At 43.6% G+C, this 20,442-nt stretch overlaps 1 protein-coding gene across 1 annotated transcript in view; it reads right to left on the reverse strand.

Moving 5' to 3' along the window:
• Window positions 1–8,748: 8,748 nt before the first annotated feature.
• THBS4 (thrombospondin 4) overlaps window positions 8,749–20,442 on the reverse strand; it is a 55,828-nt gene continuing 44,134 nt past the window's right edge. The window contains exons 16-22 of the mRNA XM_007059014.3: window positions 17,941–18,134; window positions 16,350–16,528; window positions 15,923–15,971; window positions 15,616–15,812; window positions 14,497–14,669; window positions 12,116–12,255; window positions 8,749–8,965 (exon numbers count right to left, since the gene is read on the reverse strand). Coding sequence (XP_007059076.1) covers window positions 8,904–8,965; window positions 12,116–12,255; window positions 14,497–14,669; window positions 15,616–15,812; window positions 15,923–15,971; window positions 16,350–16,528; window positions 17,941–18,134 — 994 coding nt within the window. The 3' untranslated portion in view covers window positions 8,749–8,903. The remainder of the gene's footprint in view (window positions 8,966–12,115; window positions 12,256–14,496; window positions 14,670–15,615; window positions 15,813–15,922; window positions 15,972–16,349; window positions 16,529–17,940; window positions 18,135–20,442) is intronic.

A 20,442-nucleotide genomic window follows, 5' to 3' on the forward strand; every position in this document is an offset into this window, starting at 1 on the left:
TCATGCTCCACCAGAATATGATCTGGTAGTCGTGACAGATTTGTCAGTGGAATCTGGTCAAATGACTGACGATGAGATTGCAATTACAATTCCCTTCTTTTGACAGTGTTTTTAGCTTATGTTTTCCTGCCAAGTAGGTGCCGATATAATCGTTTTAAAGATGGGTAGGTCGAAGCAGAGTGATTCACTTAACCCAAGATTGCACAACAATCAGATAAAACTGAACCTAGAAAACCGAGAGTTCTACTTCACTGTTCTATCCAGACTGCCATATTCCTAGGTCTAAAGGCTACCTCTAAAACTGAACAGAAACCATGCCGCTCACTATTAACGTTTTCTGGTCTGCACAGTTTTTGTACCACTGACTATATAGCAACAGACGTAGTTAAAACAGTAGCACCCCCTACTGTGGGATATTGGCACTAGAGAGTTGTGCTGCTTTTAAACTGCTACAGCTACAAACTGTCGATATTCTAAGATACCTGCATTTTGATTTCTTCTCTTTTTGCAGCGTGGTGTTCTGATTGCCTTTTCTGGCCAATATTATTCACCCACTCCTCTGCCTGGCTACTTGGCAGAACATTTTTCATGATTGAGTAGATCCTGTGAGTCAGTGATGGGACAAGCTGAGCAGGTGAGTGCTTCCCAAAGGAGAATGTGAAAAGAACAGGCCTGTACCAGGACCTGTAGTAAGGGAAGAGTTTTTTGATTTGCAGATCCAGGGCCTGATCCTGCCCTGGCATAGATCATCTCTGAAAATGGCCTCTGTGCAGAGGAACCTTTCTGGCTAGCGGAGAGCTGTGGTGAAGGCTCCACACCAGCCCCACTCCACTTCCAATCCCAATCCCTGATCTGCCTCCTATGCCAGGAACCGGGAGTGCACGGCGCTATTGATATTCTCTGTTCTCCAGGAACCAGAGGGATCCATGGGAAGCAGAGAATAAGGCAGAGCACTAGGCTAACTTACACCGCAGGGCCTGCCTGCCTCCAGACTGGGTGGTGAGCACAAAGAGGGTGAATGCCTCAAGCATAGGAATAGAGTAACCGTCAGTCTTTAGGGTCTCAAGGCTGTGGCAGCACAGCTCTCTTGAATGTGGGGAGCCTGTAGATCTCCAGGTGTAGCCCAGCTTACTCCTTTTTTCTAACTGGACACTTCTAGCCTCCTTCATTGCAGTGAGAGCTTTAAAAATAGAACTCCCTAATGTTCAGTTTGTCACACTAGTTTTTCCTACAATTGGCCTTCTGGTCCCATGAAGCCGATGGCCACGGCTCCTTCAATTCTATGGCAGGCTCCTAAATATTTTGTAGGGGCAATGCTGCCGGGTCTGCCCTGGTGGTGACAGGGCTGTTGTGAGATCCCACTCAGATCTTCTCACTTGGACTCTGATGCTCCTTCTGAGGCCTTGTTGAAGTCACTTAATCTCCTGGTCTTGTTTCCTATCTGTAAAATGGGGCTAATCAACTTTTCTGAGTTTTATCCACAGAACCATCCTTCGTCCTTTAAAACTGAAAGACTAAATAGAGCTACTGGCTCTTGTACTGAAGCTGTTCTTGCCGTGCAGATCAAGGGGAATGGTAATATTTAACCCCTAGAATATTTATACCAAGGAGGAATGTTGTTTTTTCCAGGCCATCAAAGGCAGAATTTTGCTGTTGCAGCAGTATAGTCACCAAGAAATGTATTGCACAGCGCCCCAGCTTGCAGCCTGGCGCAACTTCTTTCCCAAGCTAAGCGCAAAGACACTAACCCGCATTTTACTGAAGACAGCCCTGGGGGCTAAATTATGGACCGCTTCCTCGCCCCCTGCTCTGTCTACACTACAAAATTATGTTGACCTAACTCGCAGTGGCATACAGCCACCGTAGTTGTTCAATTAATTGTGTGCGCGCACACTTGGCTCCTTGTGTCAGCAGTGCGTGTTCTCACCAGGAGCGCGTGTGTCAATTGTGTTAGCACTGTGGGATGGCTCCTGGAGGCCAGTAACAGTTGACATAAGCAACACGTGTCTACACTGACCCTGTCTCCACCTGGTTACATTGACTGTGACTCTCTGCCGATCAGGGAGGTGGTGTTACTAAATCGGCACAGAGAGGCGATTAGGAGCCAAATTTAAGTGAAGACGCTTCCACAGCTAGGTCGACGCAAGGCAGCTTATGTCCACCTAACCCTGTAGTGTAGACCAGGCCTCAGTGTCTTTGGTTAGCTTGGAAAAGAAGTGCCAGACTGCATGCTGGGGTGCTTTGTAATGAGCTCCTTTGTGGCTACACTGCTGCTGCAGTGGAAATTTTTGCCTCTGAGTGCCAGGAAAGATAAGATTCATGCCCCTTGGCATGAATGTGCTGAATAAATGTTACCATTCCCATGGAGCTGTACTACGCTAAGAGCTGCACTACAAAGTGTCTGAAGCAGCTTTCAATATGTATTCATTAAGAAAAATGTTAATTTTGGCTTTGCATGTCCATGCAAACATGGCAATAATCTGGAAAACTATAGAACTGTAACAGTGGAGAGGTGGTTATTAGTACCCTTAACTACTGGTCAGTGGTGGGACCCACACTTCCAGCTATAACGACTCCCTGCCCCCTTCTCCATTTTGCAAGAGACAAAAAAAAAAAAAAAAAAAAAAAGACCCTGCGCTGGATGGAATTTTCCTAAGCAGTCTATTTCAAATTTTCTCTGAATTTGTGTAACCAAGAGTTCTTCCTTACTTCCCATTTTCAAACTGAATAACATGTGGTATCAGTTGTGAGAAATGTCTTTAATTTTCAGCTATTTTACTCCTGGGGAAAATCTGGAAAAATAAACACTTTGTACACAGTCAAATTTTTGTGACAGATGCCTGCACCGTAGTTAATACCATGACTGAACAGCATCTGTGAGAGAGAGCCTCAATCTTTTCAAATCCTATTCAATGTTGAGTGGACAAGTAGAGAGGAGAGGAGCCCTGCCTTGGCAAACCAGCAGGGGCCCAGTTGAGCACAGCTAAAAAGAAACTTTTAACCAAAGCTTTTTGACAAATTGTTGTTGCAAACAGATCTAGCTGATGTAACAAGGTAGCTGGTGAAAGTACTAATGGCAGCCCCAAGTATTCAAAAACCTTGAGTCAGACCTCAAAATCATGATTGGCTTAAATCAAGAGGGTTGTTCTTTTAAAAAAAAAACATTCTGCAGGTCATCTTTGCCTTGTTTCTTAGCCGTCAGGGTGTACTCCAATCACATGTTCAAAGTTTGTCTCTACAACGATGAGTTATGGCATTTATGGGGGCTATAGTGGGTCACAAATTGTATTTGAGTCAACAAGGTGACACAGTTGCAAAGGAGTCGAATATGCTGGGGCGTTCTCACAAGAGTGTCATCTGTAAGACACAGGAGTTGTCACGCTTTACTTGGCACTGGTGAGGCCTCAGCTAGAGTACTGTGTCCAATTCTGGGTGCCACACTTTGTCCATAGGAGAGCAGCAAAAATGGAAAAAAAGGTTTAGGAAAGCTGATCTCTGAGGAAAGGTTAAAAGTATCTGTGCATGCTCAGTCTTTACTAAAGACTGAGGAGGGACCTGATAGCAGTTTTCTCATATGTTAGGTCTGTAGCAAAGAGAGCGGTGATCAGTTGTTCTGTATGTGCCCTGAAGGTAGGACAAGAAACACTGGCCTTAATCTGCAGCAAGGGAGATTTAGGTTAGGTACCAGGAGAAACTTTCTAACTATGAGGGAAGTTAAGCCGTGAAGTAGGTTACCAAAGGAGGCGGTAGAATCCCTGTCATTGATAGTCTTTTAGAACAGTTTAAACATCTGTCAGGGATGGTCTAAGTATACTTGGTCCTGCCTCAGCATCGGGGGGGAACTGCTAGATAATCTCTCAAGGTTCCTTCCTGCCCTACATTTCTATGAGGGCTAGAAACTTACCTACTCTAAATGAAAGCTTAGATTCTCATGGAATTTCTTGACCCCTGGAGCTTAAAGAAAAGCACAAACTGTCATGAGACTTGATAAAATCGTGAGTTGGCAATGCTTTGAAACTCAACAGTTATGACAACTACCTCTTGACATTTTAAACTTAAATATAAAACCAAGTAGCCTGCTATGTTTGAGATGTGTGAACAAGTTTGGCATTTATGGGACTTTGGTGGCTTAGCTGGAGGAATTTACAGAAATGTTAGGAAAGAAGGGCCAAACTTCCACAAGGAGTATAGTACTGTTTCCTCTGCAAAAGTTAGTAAATATAATCCTAAAGAGATGCAAATTTCAGCTCTCGTGTGAAGAGAGATTGTGCCAGATATGGAGACTAAACTCAGTCCTTTAAGTGTACAACAGGGATTCCAATTCTTCACTGCAAAATCTCAGTGCAGCCTTACCTCTGAATTTACAACTGCTATTTCCAGAATTCTGCATATTCCTATTAAAGGGAAATCCTGGCTGCTTGGGTTTGATGATTTGTACTTAATCTTCCTTGAAGGTCTGTGAGGAACTGAAGCTTCTGACATCTATTTATAGTGGTATTTTACTATTTGTCATGTTAATGAAAGAGTTGTTAAATTACTTGTGGCACTGACCATGAGATCTTTGATCCAGGGGTAATCACGTGGTGGCCATCGGAGAATGCAAAGTGCTTTTCAGGGGGTACTTTCATTTAAGTAGAATTTACCCTCGCAACACCTAAGGGAGAAAAATGACTAGGCCCATTTTACAGCTGTGGAACTGTAACTTGGATTTTAACTTGCCAAAGCCATAGTACAGGAATACAGCTCAGATCTCCTGACTCATTCTGAGTTTTATCCACAGAACCATCCTTTGTCCTTTTTAAAACTGAAAGAAGGTTTCACCATTTCCACTTTGATGCAAAGATTGGAAGAATGAAAGTGGGGAAAATTAATTCTGCTGCTTCATTTGTCCTCCCATGCTTGCCCAACTTCATATCGGCCCCGTGCTCTGTATCACTTCTCAAGCCTGCAAGGGTGGAGTCAGAAAGTTCCCCTCTCATTTTTCTTCCCCAAATGAGTGTTGGGTAATGCTGGCAAAATGCAGACAGGGTGATGCAAGTTTCTAAGTTGGTGTGTTAGTGACCAAATCAGCGACCAAATCCCAGCAATCCGCATCCGTAATACATCCCCCTGGTAGCTCCAGCTGTAGACTTTACTCCTCACGTCCCCTGTGAAAACTGTTGAGCACTGCTGCTGATGAAGAACTCCTGCCACATTCCACCCCATTGATGGCAGCTTCTCCATGGCTGTGTGTATGCAAGTCTGGATAGTTACATGGCCGTGGATTTGAATCCTCAGATTTCTCTCAAGGGGAATAAAAGTCACCATCTGCATAGGTCGGTGAATTCATTAAGGAAGTGTGTCTGTACGGACTTGAAGAATAGAAAGCCCTGCACTAGGTACTGTAAAGAATGGGGCTAGGAGACTAAGGAAAATGCTATTGGTGTGCTAATACTTTTAGGCTACTAGGGGACAAATTTTCCTTGGTGTAACTCTGACATCAATCCAGATAAATTTGACCTGGTGGCAAATCTCAAAAGATGATGATGTAAGCGCCAAAGCAGCTCACTTACTGTGTGTCCTGTGGCAGCATCGCGAGTGGCTTAACGGTTCGGTTCTCGAATGGCAGTCCTTGCCACAAATAGTGCAGGCATATAGCGCACCACCAGAGGTGCTTAAGTCTTGCTGCGCTTTCCTCTCTCAGCCATGTCTCTTCAGCCTCTGACTCCCTGGCATAGCGCAGGACTCCTGCATGCTAGCTGCATCTCCCCACTTGTGGGGTTGATGTTGAAAGTTTTCAAATCCTTCTTGCAAATGTCCTTGAACCTGAGCTTTGGTTGGCTCAGTAGCTTTGGCATCGCAAGTTCTCCTCCATAGGAGATCCTTTGAAATGCGTCCATAGTCCATCCAGTGCAGATGACCAAGCTAAGGGCAACATCTGTGTTTGCGTGTAGTGATTAGACTTGGCGATTTTGCTTTCTCAGGTGTCAATCTTCTTCTTTTTTTTTTTTTTTTTTTTTTTTTTTTTTCCCATGAGTGGAAGGTGTTTAGCTTTCCTCCATGCCTGCTGCAAGTGGGCCAGGTCTCCCCACCATACAGCAGCATGCTCAAAAGGCATGGCTGGTAGACCTGTATCCTGATGTTCAATGTTAGTTTCCTGTGATTCGACATGTGCTCGGTCAGTTAACCGAATGTGGTAGCTGATTTTCTGATGTGAGAATTAAGTTTGATAACTTATCTCAAGATTACTAATACAGTTGATCCTAGATCACAGAACTTTGTGCACAACTTCTAGCATGGTGTCAGCTATTGATATCTCTGGTGCAGCAAACATGTCTTGTGCCATAAACATCGTCTTCTTTAGACGATTAGTCCAGATTTATAACAAGTTGTCACAACACTACTGAAAAGTTGTTGAAGCTCCTCTTCATTGTATGTGATGAGCCCTGTGATATTGGTGACTGACTTTGCCTTTTGCTCTAAAGTGTGCAATGCTGAAGAGTTTTCCATCTGCTCTTGGATGGAGATGTATGACCTTGGGGCTAGATGAGAAGCATGCCGAAGAGGCAGAGAAGAAAAGACCGAAGAATGTTGGTGCCAAAACATATCTCTTTTCGACACCCCTGTCGATTAGATTAATCCCCATCATACTGGACTGTAGCCTTCATGCCATCATAGAAGGATTGAATCACAATGAGGATTGGGATGGGGTGGGGAGCCAATTCTCTCCAGCAATTGAAAAAGACCTTTCTTCTGCCCAGGTCAAAAGCTTTTGTAAGATCTATGAAGGCCACACAGAAAGGTTTTTCCTTGTTCTTGACACTCTTCTTGCAGTTGCCTCAATGCAAAGATCATGTCGATAATAGATCTACTGGCATGGAAGCTGCACGGACTCTCTGCATAAACATGTTCAGCAAGAACTTGCAGCCTTTTGAGAAGGCCCTGTGTGAACGCCTTGCCAGCAGCACTAAAAAGAGAACTTATTCTGCAGTTGTTCCAATCACTTCAATCTCCTTTTTGTTTTAATACGTTTTGATGTTCATATCCTTTATGGCTTGTGGTACCCTATCTTCCCCCCACAAGACATTGTGCTGATGTTTAAGCACAACCAGTCCTCATTTGGCTTAAGGTGTCTAATACCTTAGGGACCAGCCATATTCCAAGATTTTCAGCCAGGCTGCTGGGAGATGAGGGAAAGAGGCATTTTCTAACCTTTGGGGAACATGATGGGACTCCTGAAAACTCCATACTCTCTGCCCCCTCCCTCCATCTATGTTCCTTAAAATGACTAATCTCCCCAATAGCCGTAATCACTCTCATTAGGAACCCACATGCTAGTGTGGCTGATGTGATTAGGCCCTATGATGGTGTCCCCTGAATAGACATATCACCTGCACATCTACCAATGTGATATATGCCATCATGTGCCAGCAATGCCCCTCTGCAATGTACATTGGCCAGACCGGACAGTCTCTACGTAAAAGAATAAATGGACACAAATCAGACATCAAAAATTAGAATATTCAAAAACCAGTTGGAGAACATTTCAATCTCTTTGGTCACTTGATTACAGACCTAAAAGTCACAATTCTTCAACAAAAAAACTTCAGAAACAGACTCCAACAAGAGACTGCTGAATTGGAATTAATTTGCAAACTGGACACCATTAAATTAGGCTTGAATAAAGACTGGGAGTGGATGTGTCATTACACAAAGTAAAACTATTTCCCCATGTTTATTCTCTTCCCCCCACGGTTCCTCACACGTTCTTGTCAACTGCTGGAAATGGCCCATCTTGATTATCACTACAAAAAGTTTTTTTTCTCTCCTGCTGGTAATAGCTCACCTTACCTGATCGCTCTTGTTATAGTGTGTATGGTAACACCCATTGTTTCATGTTCTCTGTATGTATAAATATCTTCTTACTATATGTTCCATTCTATGCATCCGATGAAGTGGGCTGTAGCCCATGAAAGCTTATGCTCAGATAAATTTGTTAGTCTCTAAGGTGCCACAAGTACCCCTGTTCTTTTTGCGGATACAGACTAACATGGCTGCTACTCTGAAACCTCTCTTAATGCTGTTTTGAAGATTTTCCAAAGCGACACTCAAATAGGCCAGCACAGCTCCTTTTAAGAACAGACTATTCTACGTGCTGATTTGTACTCTGAGCAGACACAGACAAGCAGTGAATGTTTAATTACATAAATGACTTCCACAGATGGAGCATGCAAGTAAGAAGATATGTGATTAACACTGCTTGCCAGGAATTTTGGAGAACTGAAGAGCTAGAGCCTTAGGCCATGCCCCATTGTTAGCAGAATTAGTTTCAGACATTTCTGTGGGTAGACGGCTGGATTTTCATGGATGAAATTAGAAGGAAGAGTTAGACTAAATCAGAAACAATTCTCAGACTAGCCCATTAGGGAGTGGTCTGGAATAGTCCAAGGGAAAGGGTGGGACCCTTTCCTTGCTCACTAAAGACACTAAAAACTAGACTGGAAAAGAGCGTGAGAAGAGCTACCCATGGGGAACAAACCTGCTGTGACAGGAACATAGACTACATGACCTAAGAGTTTGCGTCAAACTTGGACTTCTACAACTCTGAGAACCACTGATCATTTCATGCTGGTTGCATCCTTTGTTTTATGTGAGCGCGCACATGAAGTAGGCGTCCCAGTTCATAGCCAAGCGTTTTTAAATTAAACTCCATGAGGCAGCAGGCCGAGCAATTTTCAAAGACAGTGACGCCCCAGTCTATTTTAATCATCTTTTTATTTTCATATTTACATGAAGTCTGACAGTTATATCAACCACAACGAGCTGCAGTGTGCACTCTTGCCCCCCCCCCCCCCCAAAAATCATATAAGGATTTAAAGTATTGCTTTACTGTTTGAAATAGCGACATCAGTTTGCTTTCTGTGTTAAATATCTCCACCTCCAAGCTGCTGAGCTTGAAATTCCTGAAAGTCCTCAGGGATGGTGTCTGAAAACAAGAAAATATGCAAAGATTAGTCTTGTTCCTGGGTAGCTGATGAGTGTTTAGAACTAGAGCAGTGTGGATAACTGGGAACAAATAACTTATTGGCTAAATAATGCTGCCTTTTCTAATCCGAATTGCCTCTCAGCAGAGTGCGGAAGTCCCAAGCTGAATTTTTAATTTGCTGAATCATTTCTGTGAATAACTTTTGAGCTGCAGACCATTCAAGAATTGGGCACATTATCCCTTTGCACTGTGTGGAATGCACAAGAGTGACTGGTTGTGTAACAAACCACAGCAGGGAAAATAGCGAATTTTATAACTGAACAAGCAACTCCCAATTTCCTGCCTGTGATGATTCAAGCTGAAGGTATTTGTGGGCAAAAAAGGCTGAGCAGCCAAATGCTTGCTGTGAGGGAACACGAAAGAGCTGGTTGTGGGAATGGAGTGGAACCAAAATACACTCTCTCCAAGTCAGCTGAACATTCATGAGCAGTTTTTTTTTCCTACTGTTTGCCCCAAGTCATGAAGAATATGTCTCTCTCCTGGTTTTAAATACCATGCCAGATTTATCAGTCTGTGGCCACTGAGAGCGAGGGAGGGAGTGGGTTAAAAGTCCTTGAAGTTGACAGTGTCAATTTCTAGATCACATTCGTCTGAAAATGTCCTATTACAAACTGCACCTGAATGACTGAACAGGAAAAGACAGGAAGGCAACAATTTTTTTGTTTTTGTTTACTCTGTGCCTTTGTCAGAACTTGCCGGTTCAGCTGCACGGCTTCCTGCAGCCAGCCAGCGTCCCCTGTTTGGGTGGGCTTTTCACACAGCTACAGGCAAGGGACCCATTAAAACAATATAAAATCTTTAAAACCTGGCACGTCAATGGTGCCAAAATCACTGTAGTTCGTTTGGTTGGCAATTGACTAGTTTTCAAGTGAACAGTGTCCCCTTAATCCCTTGTGCCAAATCCCCTGGCTTCTCACTTGAAGCTCCTGGGAGCCGGTGGAAAAGCCTCCGAGGCACATAGCTGAACGAGCAGCCAGAGGCACTCGGCTGTACGGGGCTTCAGACCCATGCCTTGACCTAAGCCAGACACATGTTCCCCTCTGACCCAGTAACGCCAGCCTTAAGCCTTCAAAAATCATGAGTCAACCACAAATTTGGCTTAAGAATCGGGGGGGTGGGGGGGCTTTTGATTTGCCATCTGTATTTTTTTAAGTGTTTAGGATTCACTTGGACTACGGGTACAAGCTTTGATCTGAAACTGTGAGGGCTAGACCGAAACTTTTTTATTTATTTATTTATTTTTAAATGAAAGCTGAGATCATTTGATTCCAGCAACTGGGGCGTGAAGAAAGCATTGTGAGAAGAGTGTTAGAATTGTGAGAGCTGGCAACGCTGCTATTTCCATAAGGGAAGGTCCTGCTGAATATATGGAAATAGTGCTTTTGCTATGGAAGAGTCAGTGATGTAGCTTGGGAAGCAGGGCTGTTGCCAAGCAGAGCCGGTCGGTTTTGAACCATTTTTCTACAAGTGCTAAAGCTGGGGGGGGGGAATGCTTTCTGGGAAAAATCAAACTTCTAATCTTAAGAACTCTCACTTCATGAATGGGCCAATTACACTTGCCACCCTGGGTCTTTCGCTTGAATCACAACATTTCTGAGCACAGCAATTTGCTTTGTCATTGAAACTAGAGGCAGAGCAGTTGCAGAAAGGCCAGCAGCTCTGAGAGCCCTGCTTCACCTATTCCAAGCTGGCAACTCTCATTAAACATGCAACATTTCACCTTGGCACTAGTTCTGGGCTGGAGATTTGGATTTAAATGTTTAATTCCACAAAATGTAAGTTACTAGCTCAGTCAGCCAATATTGCAGTGAGCAAATACTGACTGGCTTTTCTTCAGTACATGGGGGCGGGGGGGGACGACTATACCAGGGGACTGTTTGGTCAGGCCGAGATTGAGTCTGAGAAGAGAGAAGTGATTCGCAAAAAGAAATGGACTACTTGTGGCACCTTAGAGACTAACCAATTTATTTGAGCATAAGCTTTCGTGAGCTATAGCTCACTTCATCGGATGCATCCGATGAAGTGAGCTGTAGCTCACGAAAGCTTATGCTCAAATAAATTGGTTAGTCTCTAAGGTGCCACAAGTACTCCTTTTCTTTTTGCGAATACAGACTAACACGGCTGTTACTCTGAGAGAAGTGATTGTGTTCCACTGATGAGTTGATATGACAGAAATAGCCTCATGTGAACAACTCCTCCAGAAGAATTTCATGCAATAAGGAAAAGGTGTACTCGTTATCTAACAGGGAAGTACAGCTGTGTGCACAAAGTACATGGGAGCACCAGGGCAGCGTGGTGGTTTAGGCGAGGTTGGGGGGACGCAGCCCAGGATTGTGTTTTTTGTAAAGTGTGCCCAAGTTTTATGATGTATTGTGTTACTGTTTTAAAATTAATTCAGAGATTTTCATGCCACCTCACTACGTTAGAGATCTGAGTTCAGCTAGAAGGAGACCTGGCCAAAACTGAAGAGGTGTAAAATGTCTAAATTCTGTCTGCAGATGAGAGTGCCTTGTCAGCTGTGGTGCCAGGCATCATGCGGAGGAAGCTCATAGCAACAACTGTAACTGTAAAGACCGGTACAAGAAACTGCCTTCCACTAACTGATTTGAGCAGCAGCAGTTTGGCTGGAGTGTGGGTTGGCTAACATCACGTACAATGGATGTATGGGTGAATGCAATGTGTACTGGGGGACATAATATTTAATTTACCGAGGACAACGCCTCATTTGCTGTATGGTTAGCTCTGAGGTGGTGGTCATTTGGTCTTTTAGTAACATTTCTAATTGCACCTACTTGGTGTCGTTAGCATGCTCCATATAAGGGCAGGACTATGCTGGCAGATTACATGTATATTGCAGATCAGGAGCAACAGAGCAGCTGAGCTGCTCATTCTACCTCTGGCAAGACGCGATCCATACTAAGGCCGGCGTCAGGCACAATGTTTCACAGATTCATTTGCTGGTGAAAGGGAAGGCTGCAAGTTGTTTGGTTTTTTGTTTGTTTTTTTTTAAAAAGAGCCCAAACTACTTCTCCTCTAATACAGTAGGTCATTTGATAATCATGAGCTGAGTAGCTCTAAGAGAAATGTTACCATTGCAGCGATATTTCAGGTTGGACCAAATAATGTTTTCCTGAGAGAAGCAGAAAACACCAAGTCTTCCTCCACGCATGGTAGTGTCTACAGTTACTCCAGAATCTGCCACCAGTTGAGAACCTTCATAAAATCTTGCCCTTCAGAATAAAACAAATGCAACCCCTGTCAGCGCTCAGATAGCCACTGTTGCTTTGCGAAAGTGTTTTTAATATCTATCTTTCTTCTACCTTGTGACAAGCTCCTTAGACTGGTCTCAGGACCATACCACCATCAACTTGAAGAGAAACCAGGGTTATAACCCTCAGCTGTGATAGGGCTGTGCCCATGGGGTAGAGAAGGGGCAGAGTTGCTCCAAATTAGGCTAGCTTCTAACAGCCCCGTAGGAGGCCTTACACAAGCTGGGGAATCACTAAAGCATTGTATGTTCTGACCACAGTGGCGCAAGTTGTTCGGTTTTGTGCAATTAGAAAGTTGGCAACCCTACATGCCCACTCTCATCCCAGCATGCTCCCCACACTGGGGGAGTCAGTTGGCTATGCTAGCTCCATACCAGCTGCACCAAACGTTCAGCTGTGTACTTACCTGTAAATATCAGTATTTATTATTGAAATGATGGTGGTGCCTACTGGGACCCAATCAGGATCAGGGCTCCATGCTGCTAGGAGCTGTACAAACACATACGGAAATACAGACACCTTCCCCAAGAGTTTCCTTGTTATAAAGCCATTATAAAAAGGAATCATTTACCATCCTTGATTTTTGTTTATTTGGGTGTTTTTCAAAAATAGCACAGCTGGTGAATTTAGTTTATCAATTCTCCTGGGCTATTTTGGCTTTTGTGCCTATTCCTAGGCCTTGCTGAAGTCTCCGAGAAATGCGTGATGCTACATAGCCCACAGGGCTGCTATACTTAGTCAAAACATACTGTAGTGAGTTATGGCCCAAGCGTTGGCTCAGACTTTCACTTTTGGTTCTGAAGGCCCTTGTTCTCGAAGGATTAAATAAGACTCGCTTTATCTGCTCCTTTTGATGTCTGAGGATTTTTAACTGGAGTTACTAAAAAGAGAGTGCGTGGCTGTATACTCAGCACATTCTGAAAGGCAGGGAGCTGCAAAAACTGTGATGAATCTTGAAGTTTATTAAATCCTTTGCCCTATTCAGCTTACTTGAAAAACAGCGCAAATATGCAATTGGTCTGATGGGGCCAAGGAGCAGGGCCGTGTGCGCTTGGGTTTTTTTTTTTTTTCATATAATACTTTTAGATCCTACTTCTATTGACTTGAATGTTCCAAGATCAAACCCCTATCCTGAATGATGATTTCTTGTTAAAATGCTTTCTCATTTTTGTCTTTTTGCCCTTCTTAGATATTAACAAAATAGAATGCCCTGTTTCTTTAGGAGACCTACACCTCTCCATGGATGTCAGCCAAAGACCAACATTGCTCATGTTACATCTGTAAATCCCGATCTATTGAAAAACACATTAAAAATCAAGAGCAATTTGTAAAGGCTTCTCACTGACTGAATCATAGTTTTAGAACTGGCTCAACATCTCTTTTGTCTTTTAATATTTAAAAAGGTGACTGCAGTAATGGCCTCACTACTTCCAGACTTTGTTCAAAGAGTGTGAATTCCACCATCACGACTACTTGTCTTGCCCCTGGCAATTTGTAAACATCATAGGGACAAGAAGAACTTCTATGCTAACATACACTCAGAGAACATATTGAGGTCATATTTCATATAGACAAGGTTACTTGAAGAAGAGCTCTGTATGTAAGCTCGAAAGCTTGTCTCTCTCAGCAGCAGAAGTTGGTCAAATAAAAGATATTACCTAACCCATCTTATCTCTCTAATGTCCTGGGACCAACACAGCTACGCGAACACTGCTTATAGCGTGTGTGTGTGTGTGTGTGTATATGTATACATATATAATCATGCTGTGCTAATTACTGATAATGTTCTGTTTTACATCTTTACGCTTTCTGTGGGGCCAGCTTTGGTTGATTAGTTCTGTTACTTGTTACACATGGTGTTGTGGATAAATTATCACAATTTATATGTACATATTCCACGGGATAAACATTAAGGAATATTCATACAGAAGTCAAATATCTGTGAAATGTTAAGACTTGAATGTGTTTCTAGAAGTGGTGTCACTGGTATTTTCAAAAACTTTTAAAGCAAAACCAGGCACAATAGCAATGTCTGTCTTTAGCAGCTACAAAGCCCAGAGACATTTGACAATACTTGTAATTATATGGGGTTTGGTTTTTCTAAAAAACAAAAACACCCCACCCTAACTAGAATTTCACAAATATAAAAAATATAATAACTGCTGTTTAGCTCTACAAAGGTTTAAACAAGCCAGTCCCTACCTGATGTATCCAACCTGGGGTCTGTGCTGCAAGAACCATCGATAAGAGACTTTATCTTTCCAACCTACATTTCTGGGGTCTTTCCAAAGCAGTCTGACTTGGTCATTGGTGTCCCCAGTATGCCAGAGTGAATTCCTGAGGTGTTCGCCAGGGCCAGACTTAGATTTAACAGCCTAGACAAATATGGCATTGTTTAGAAAGTGAACAAAGAAAATTTTCCCTTTAAGCATTAGACCAGGAGCTCTCACTTTTCATAATGTGGATCACATCTTACTAGAAGACTTGCCTTCTGCACACCTCCCCTCCCATCCATGAGCTTATGACATCCCTGTGCCAATTGTAGGCACTGCTTACAAGGAGAAATAAAAGTATTTAATATTTGCTGTCTTTTCATTAAGCAGCTAGGAACAAGGAGGAGCCAGCAGCATGTGACCAGAAGGTCTCAATGGGCAACTAGTCAGTGTGCCATGGACCACATTTGGGGAAGTTCTGCTTTAGACAAACACACAGCCTCTTTAAAATGGTCACTTTAGGCCATCACCAGTGAATTGAATGAGATCTGTGTCCAGCTTTGATTTTATGTATTTATTCTAATTAAAAGGGCCCATTTCAACTCTAGGGCAACCGATGAAAGCTGCCTCATAAATTTTTAATGAGCATTGACTGGCACACACATTTTGGTAGATTCAAATTATCCTCTGCATTTCCATACGCTTATTAGAGTACTTGTAGCATCTCAGAGACTAACACATTTATTTGAGCATAAGCTTTCGTGAGCTACAGCTCACTTCATCAGATGCATCCGATGAAGTGAGCTGTAGCTTACGAAAGCTTATGCTCAAATAAATTTGTTAGTCTTTAAGGTGCCACAAGTACTCCTTTTCTTTTTGCCAATACAGACTAACATGTCTGCTACTCTGAAAGTTATTAAATTGATGCACATACGCAAGGTACCACTCTGATATTAATTTAACCTTTCCTTTAGGAAAGAGCTGGTGGTCCCCAGCAATGGTGGGAGAATAGCATAGGCATTATATGGCCAACTCCTTGTATGCTTGGATAGCCGTTGCACAGAGAACACTGAGCCACCAAATTTGATGATGTTACTTAGCCCAGTACCTTAAGCTGAATGCCAGGCTCTGCAACAGCTCTGAATGGAGTTGCTTGCCAGTAAGTCTGTTCTGTCTGCTTCCACATTACCACATAAAAACTGGAACTGTCTTGGTAACCAAAAATAAAGCCAGCGTAGTCATCATCCGTCACCGTGTTCACATGAAAGGTGCCTTCAAAGTCAACCCCATTGAAAGCTGTGTAACCTAGGAGCAATGGATAGACACTGTGTGAAGACCAATCGTTGGCAGAAAACTTGACCACATGCCAAAAGCTTTTCTATTGCAAAACATGAGTACAAAAATGGTCTCCATACCAACTGCGAGGCCAGGATCACTGTTCATGGTCTGTACAATCTCCATACCCTGAGAGGGGAAATTTAATTATGTTATTGAGGCATAATAAACAATAGGGTGATACTGCAATTGCTACAATGAGACGTTCCACAGCTCTACATCGGCCTCATGCTGGCCCTCTGTGCAGCAGTGAAGTTCTCCCGGAATAAGCTTTCTGTGTCTGTAATTATTTTAGCCCAAGTGTTGTGTGTAACTTCAAACTTAGTTGCACACTTTTTCAAAAATATCCTTTCCTTTTCGCTTTTAGCAAGCATCAGTTGTCGTCATTTCTTTGCTAAAGCATTACAGATTCTGATAAGCTCAGCACAGGTTGGGTTGGTTTTTTTTTTAATTTTGTTTTGTAACTATTTGTTTCTGACAGCTAAAAGGTGTTGAATGTATTTTTACCTGGTTCAGAACCATCCAGTTAGGATCAATCTGAGCATCACCTTCAGGATCCAGAACCACAGTTTGATAAGCCCTGAAATCTGTGAGGGTGATCTCAGCATTCTCAGGGCAAATATCAATTCGATCAATTACTGTGTCCTGGTCAAAATCCGATTCACATATATCACCAACTCCATCACCTGAATGCATCAATGAAACAAAAGGGGAATTATTTACAATGCAGCTACAACCACCTTAGTCTTAACCATTGGAACAAACTACCAAAGGAAGTAGTTGATTCTCCATCTCTTGATGTCTTAAAATCAAGACTGGTTGCCTTTCTGAAAGATATACTTTAGCCAAACACAAGTTATTGATCTAAGAGTCCCTTCTCACTTTAAAATTTATGGCGGCAAAGGAACCTACAGAAAGTGCTTGAAATTTACAGCAAATTTGACAGGTGCAATAGGTGTTTTTTTAAGGTTTAACAAACACACCATTAGCTGTACTCTGATCTGACATGGCTAACAGATCAAGCAAAATTCAGAATACAAGTGTATAGCACTTTTTTGTTGGACTAAAATTAATGCCACATAATGAGACACACAATGACTGTCTTTTGCCACTTGTAAGCAAAGATTTGACAGCAGAGTTCCACACTAAGTTCTCAAATGACCAAGACACCATTGTTTTTAGAAATTCTTGTATAGGTATATTTTCTAGTTAAGTATAAAAATACAAATATCCAAATTAACGAATAAAGTATATTCCATGATGCATTCTCCTTGCTTTGTAAATCGTTTAGTCATTTGCTTGTTTGCAAGATTCAGTAAGGTGCAAGGGGGACCCTCAATCACTAATGTGAAGTAGAGAGATTTTACAGTATTGGCTTGTTTTTAAGATTGTTTCGTATCATTGTTCTGGTGAAAACTGAAAAATCTTCCAGGGATATTTTATAAGTTAGTTGGTTTAAGAAAAACAGAGAGACAGACAGATGATTTTACTGTTTTGTGCTGAGTCACAGGGATCCTAATGTGAGTCTGTCTTTCACATCTGAATAAATTTGGTGAATTCAAATTGTTCATGAAAGTGAGAGCCAAGGGCCAAATTCTAGCCTCTGCTAGTACCTCTATGCCATTCCAGCAGCATGAAGGGCATTGAGTGCCCCCGGAGGGAATTCCTCAAAGGTAGGGGCATGCTGGAGAAGAAGGGGGGTGTCAAAGGTGTGACAGCAGCAGCTTACAGGCAGCCAAGGAAGGCTTCTGTACGTCAGAGTGATCCCTGGGCTGCCCAGCCCCCAGAGTAGCCTGCAATCTGGGAGGCCCAAAGATGGCTTAAAGCCTCTCCCTACCCCAGCTGTGCCTGCTTGAGAGATGCAGCACAGAATCTGGCCCAGAGTATGGGACAGAGCCATTGGTTGCTGCTACTCGTAATATGTGTCAGTCCAGACTTGTACATAACAGGGCTCCCTCCTGTACAAAAGAGAAATCTGCCTTTAGACTTTGGACAACAGGGGCTTATGTGAACTTGGTTCCCCTTGGTGAGAACATGCTGCCTCACAGTAAGTGTACTGCATGTTCACTCACTGCATAGGTGGGTAGAACAGACTTACTGTTGTCATCTTCCTGTCCCGGGTTGGGAACCAGTCTGCAGTTATCAGGGCCCGGGGGCATGAGATCTGGAATCCCATCATTATCATCATCGTCGTCACACTCGTCACCCAGCCCATCCTTATCAGTGTCCAGCTGGGAGCTGTTAATGACTGTGGGACAGTTGTCTGTGCTGTCCTGGTGTCCATCTCCGTCACTATGAATTCAAACAAAACAACAAACCACACACACGCACAAAACACACCCCCAAAGAATCAGTTCTTGTCCCCAGACTAGAGCACAACAGCTAAGCAATCATGAAATACAAAGTACAGTTGATGCCATCGGATGGATCCTGATGCCAGCACATGTAATGAAAGGAAAACTCTCACAAGGACTGTGAAATGAGATATCTGGGACTGTGAAAATTGCTCATAGTTAATCTGGTTATAGTGAAGCTTCAGTTTTTGAATGTGAGGACACTGAGTACAGGAAGTGGTTACGGGCCTGGCTTCTCCTTGCCATGGTTTAGCAACACTGCTTTTTGACAAATATTTTGAGGTACAAACGTTTTGCGACTGGGGGTTCCTGATGGGCCTAGTCCATGGTACTCAGCACTGACAGGTGTTTTTGGAAATGTCCATACAGCAGCAGCCCTGCATTGAGGCCTAGCTAAACTGATACAGCTGCATCCTAGTGGTTAGGTTTGGCAGGATTTGATTATTTTTTTTTAATCAATGTTTATTTTTAAGCCTTTTCTAATTTTTAATCAATTTAAATGTTCGCTGTTTTGCCAAATTATGGGGAGGAGGCTGCATTCTCCAGGCAGAGCAGAGATCCCCCTACACCTGACCCTGGCAGTGTCCCTGCCTTGGAGGCTCCCTCTTCTTAAAATTAACACATGGTAAATCACGGGGTTTGGGGGAGGATGGGAAGGGGAAGCAGAGGAACTGCCCTCCAGCCATATCTAAATGGCACCAGCTCCAGCTCAGCTAATGCCCATATTACAACATGAAGGCGGGACTCTACTGAACTTCTCAAGCAGCATTTATCTGACTTTCCATATCTGTAAATTGCTATTGTTATCGATGGAAATATTTTGTTCAGGGATTGTGTGTGTTCGGTGAAATGAACATTTACCAACCTTTACCAATAAAAATCTTCCAAACCTATTTGTGGCTTCCTGACTGTGGTGTAGTGAAATCACCATAAGCTACAATGGCTCAGTCAGACTCCTTCTGAAGACCTTACCTCAGGTACTGCAACCAATTTGTATAACCCATGCTGGTAAAGCACCTAGGGCTGCTGTTGTGTAAGGGTAGGGGGTGTTGCAAACTCAAGGCATTCCAGCAATTTTTTTTTTTTTTTCCCCAATACCTTTTTGCCTAGAGTAGCCAGAGCCACAGTGAAGTGCAGTGAGAGTCAGGATTAGCTGCAATGTTTATCAATGGACAGTCATGACTTGTCTTCACTGCTAAAAAAGGCGAGTTTTTCCTCTGGGTAACAAACGTGTGTGAGGTACCCTGAGGCAAAACCACAGTGGCAATAAGGCACATTAGATTTACCTCAAGGTAAACTAGGTGAGGTCAAGCCCAGTTGGGGATACAGTGCTGTCACTTAGGCCTGGTCTACACTTTTCCTAGCTACATTACTCAGGGCTGTGAAAAATTTCATGCCCTGAGTGCTGTATATGGCTGAGACTCCCCAGAAACGCCTGGTGTGGCCCCGTCCATGTTCCAGCCCCAGGCCCCGTCCGGCAGGTCCTGGTCTTCTGTGGCCCAGGCTGGTTGGGGCTGAGGGACTGTCTCTGGGACTCTGGGCAGCTGGCGCTGGGGCCAGGGCCCTGCTGCGCTGCCCACCTGGTGCTTGGGGCACTAGAACTGTGCCACCCGCCAGCCTGGTACTCCGGGGGTGTGGCTGCCTGGTGCTCCGGGGCTGGGGGCGCTTGCGCAGCCAGGAGCTGTCGGCTGGTGGCCCGGGGGGGGGGGTGTGTTCTCTAGGCTCCTATGGGGGGTGCGGGGGGCAGAAGGGAGGGACCGGGGGCTAGCCTCCTCCATCGACCAGTTCACAACTGCCCATGGTGCTGTAGTTAACGCAATCTAACCCCTGGTGTAGATGCGGCTAGGTCAATGGAAGAATTCTTCCCTTGACCTAGTTACTGCCTCTCAGAGAGGTGGATTAACTACGCTGACAGAAAAGCCCCTTCGGTGGATGTGGGAAGCGTTTATGTTACGGTGCTCCACCTGCACGTCTGGAGCACTGTACAGTATGCATCCGATGAAGTGAGCTGTAGCTCACGAAAGCTCATGCTCAAATAAATTGGTTAGTCTCTAAGGTGCCACAAGTACTCCTTTTCTTTGTGCCACTGTAGTGGCTGTAGAGTAGCTATAACCTGCCTTTACAGTGCCTTGTCTCCACTGTGTTTTTACCCCAGGAGAGCTCGTGTGACAGCTACCCCACGACAGAAAACACACGTTTTTAGCAGTGAAGACAAGGCCTCACTCTCTTTGCAGTGAAGCTTCACT

This window comes from Chelonia mydas, chromosome 5 (genome assembly GCF_015237465.2).
Source record: "Chelonia mydas isolate rCheMyd1 chromosome 5, rCheMyd1.pri.v2, whole genome shotgun sequence".
In the NCBI taxonomy this organism is placed as follows: domain Eukaryota; kingdom Metazoa; phylum Chordata; order Testudines; family Cheloniidae; genus Chelonia; species Chelonia mydas.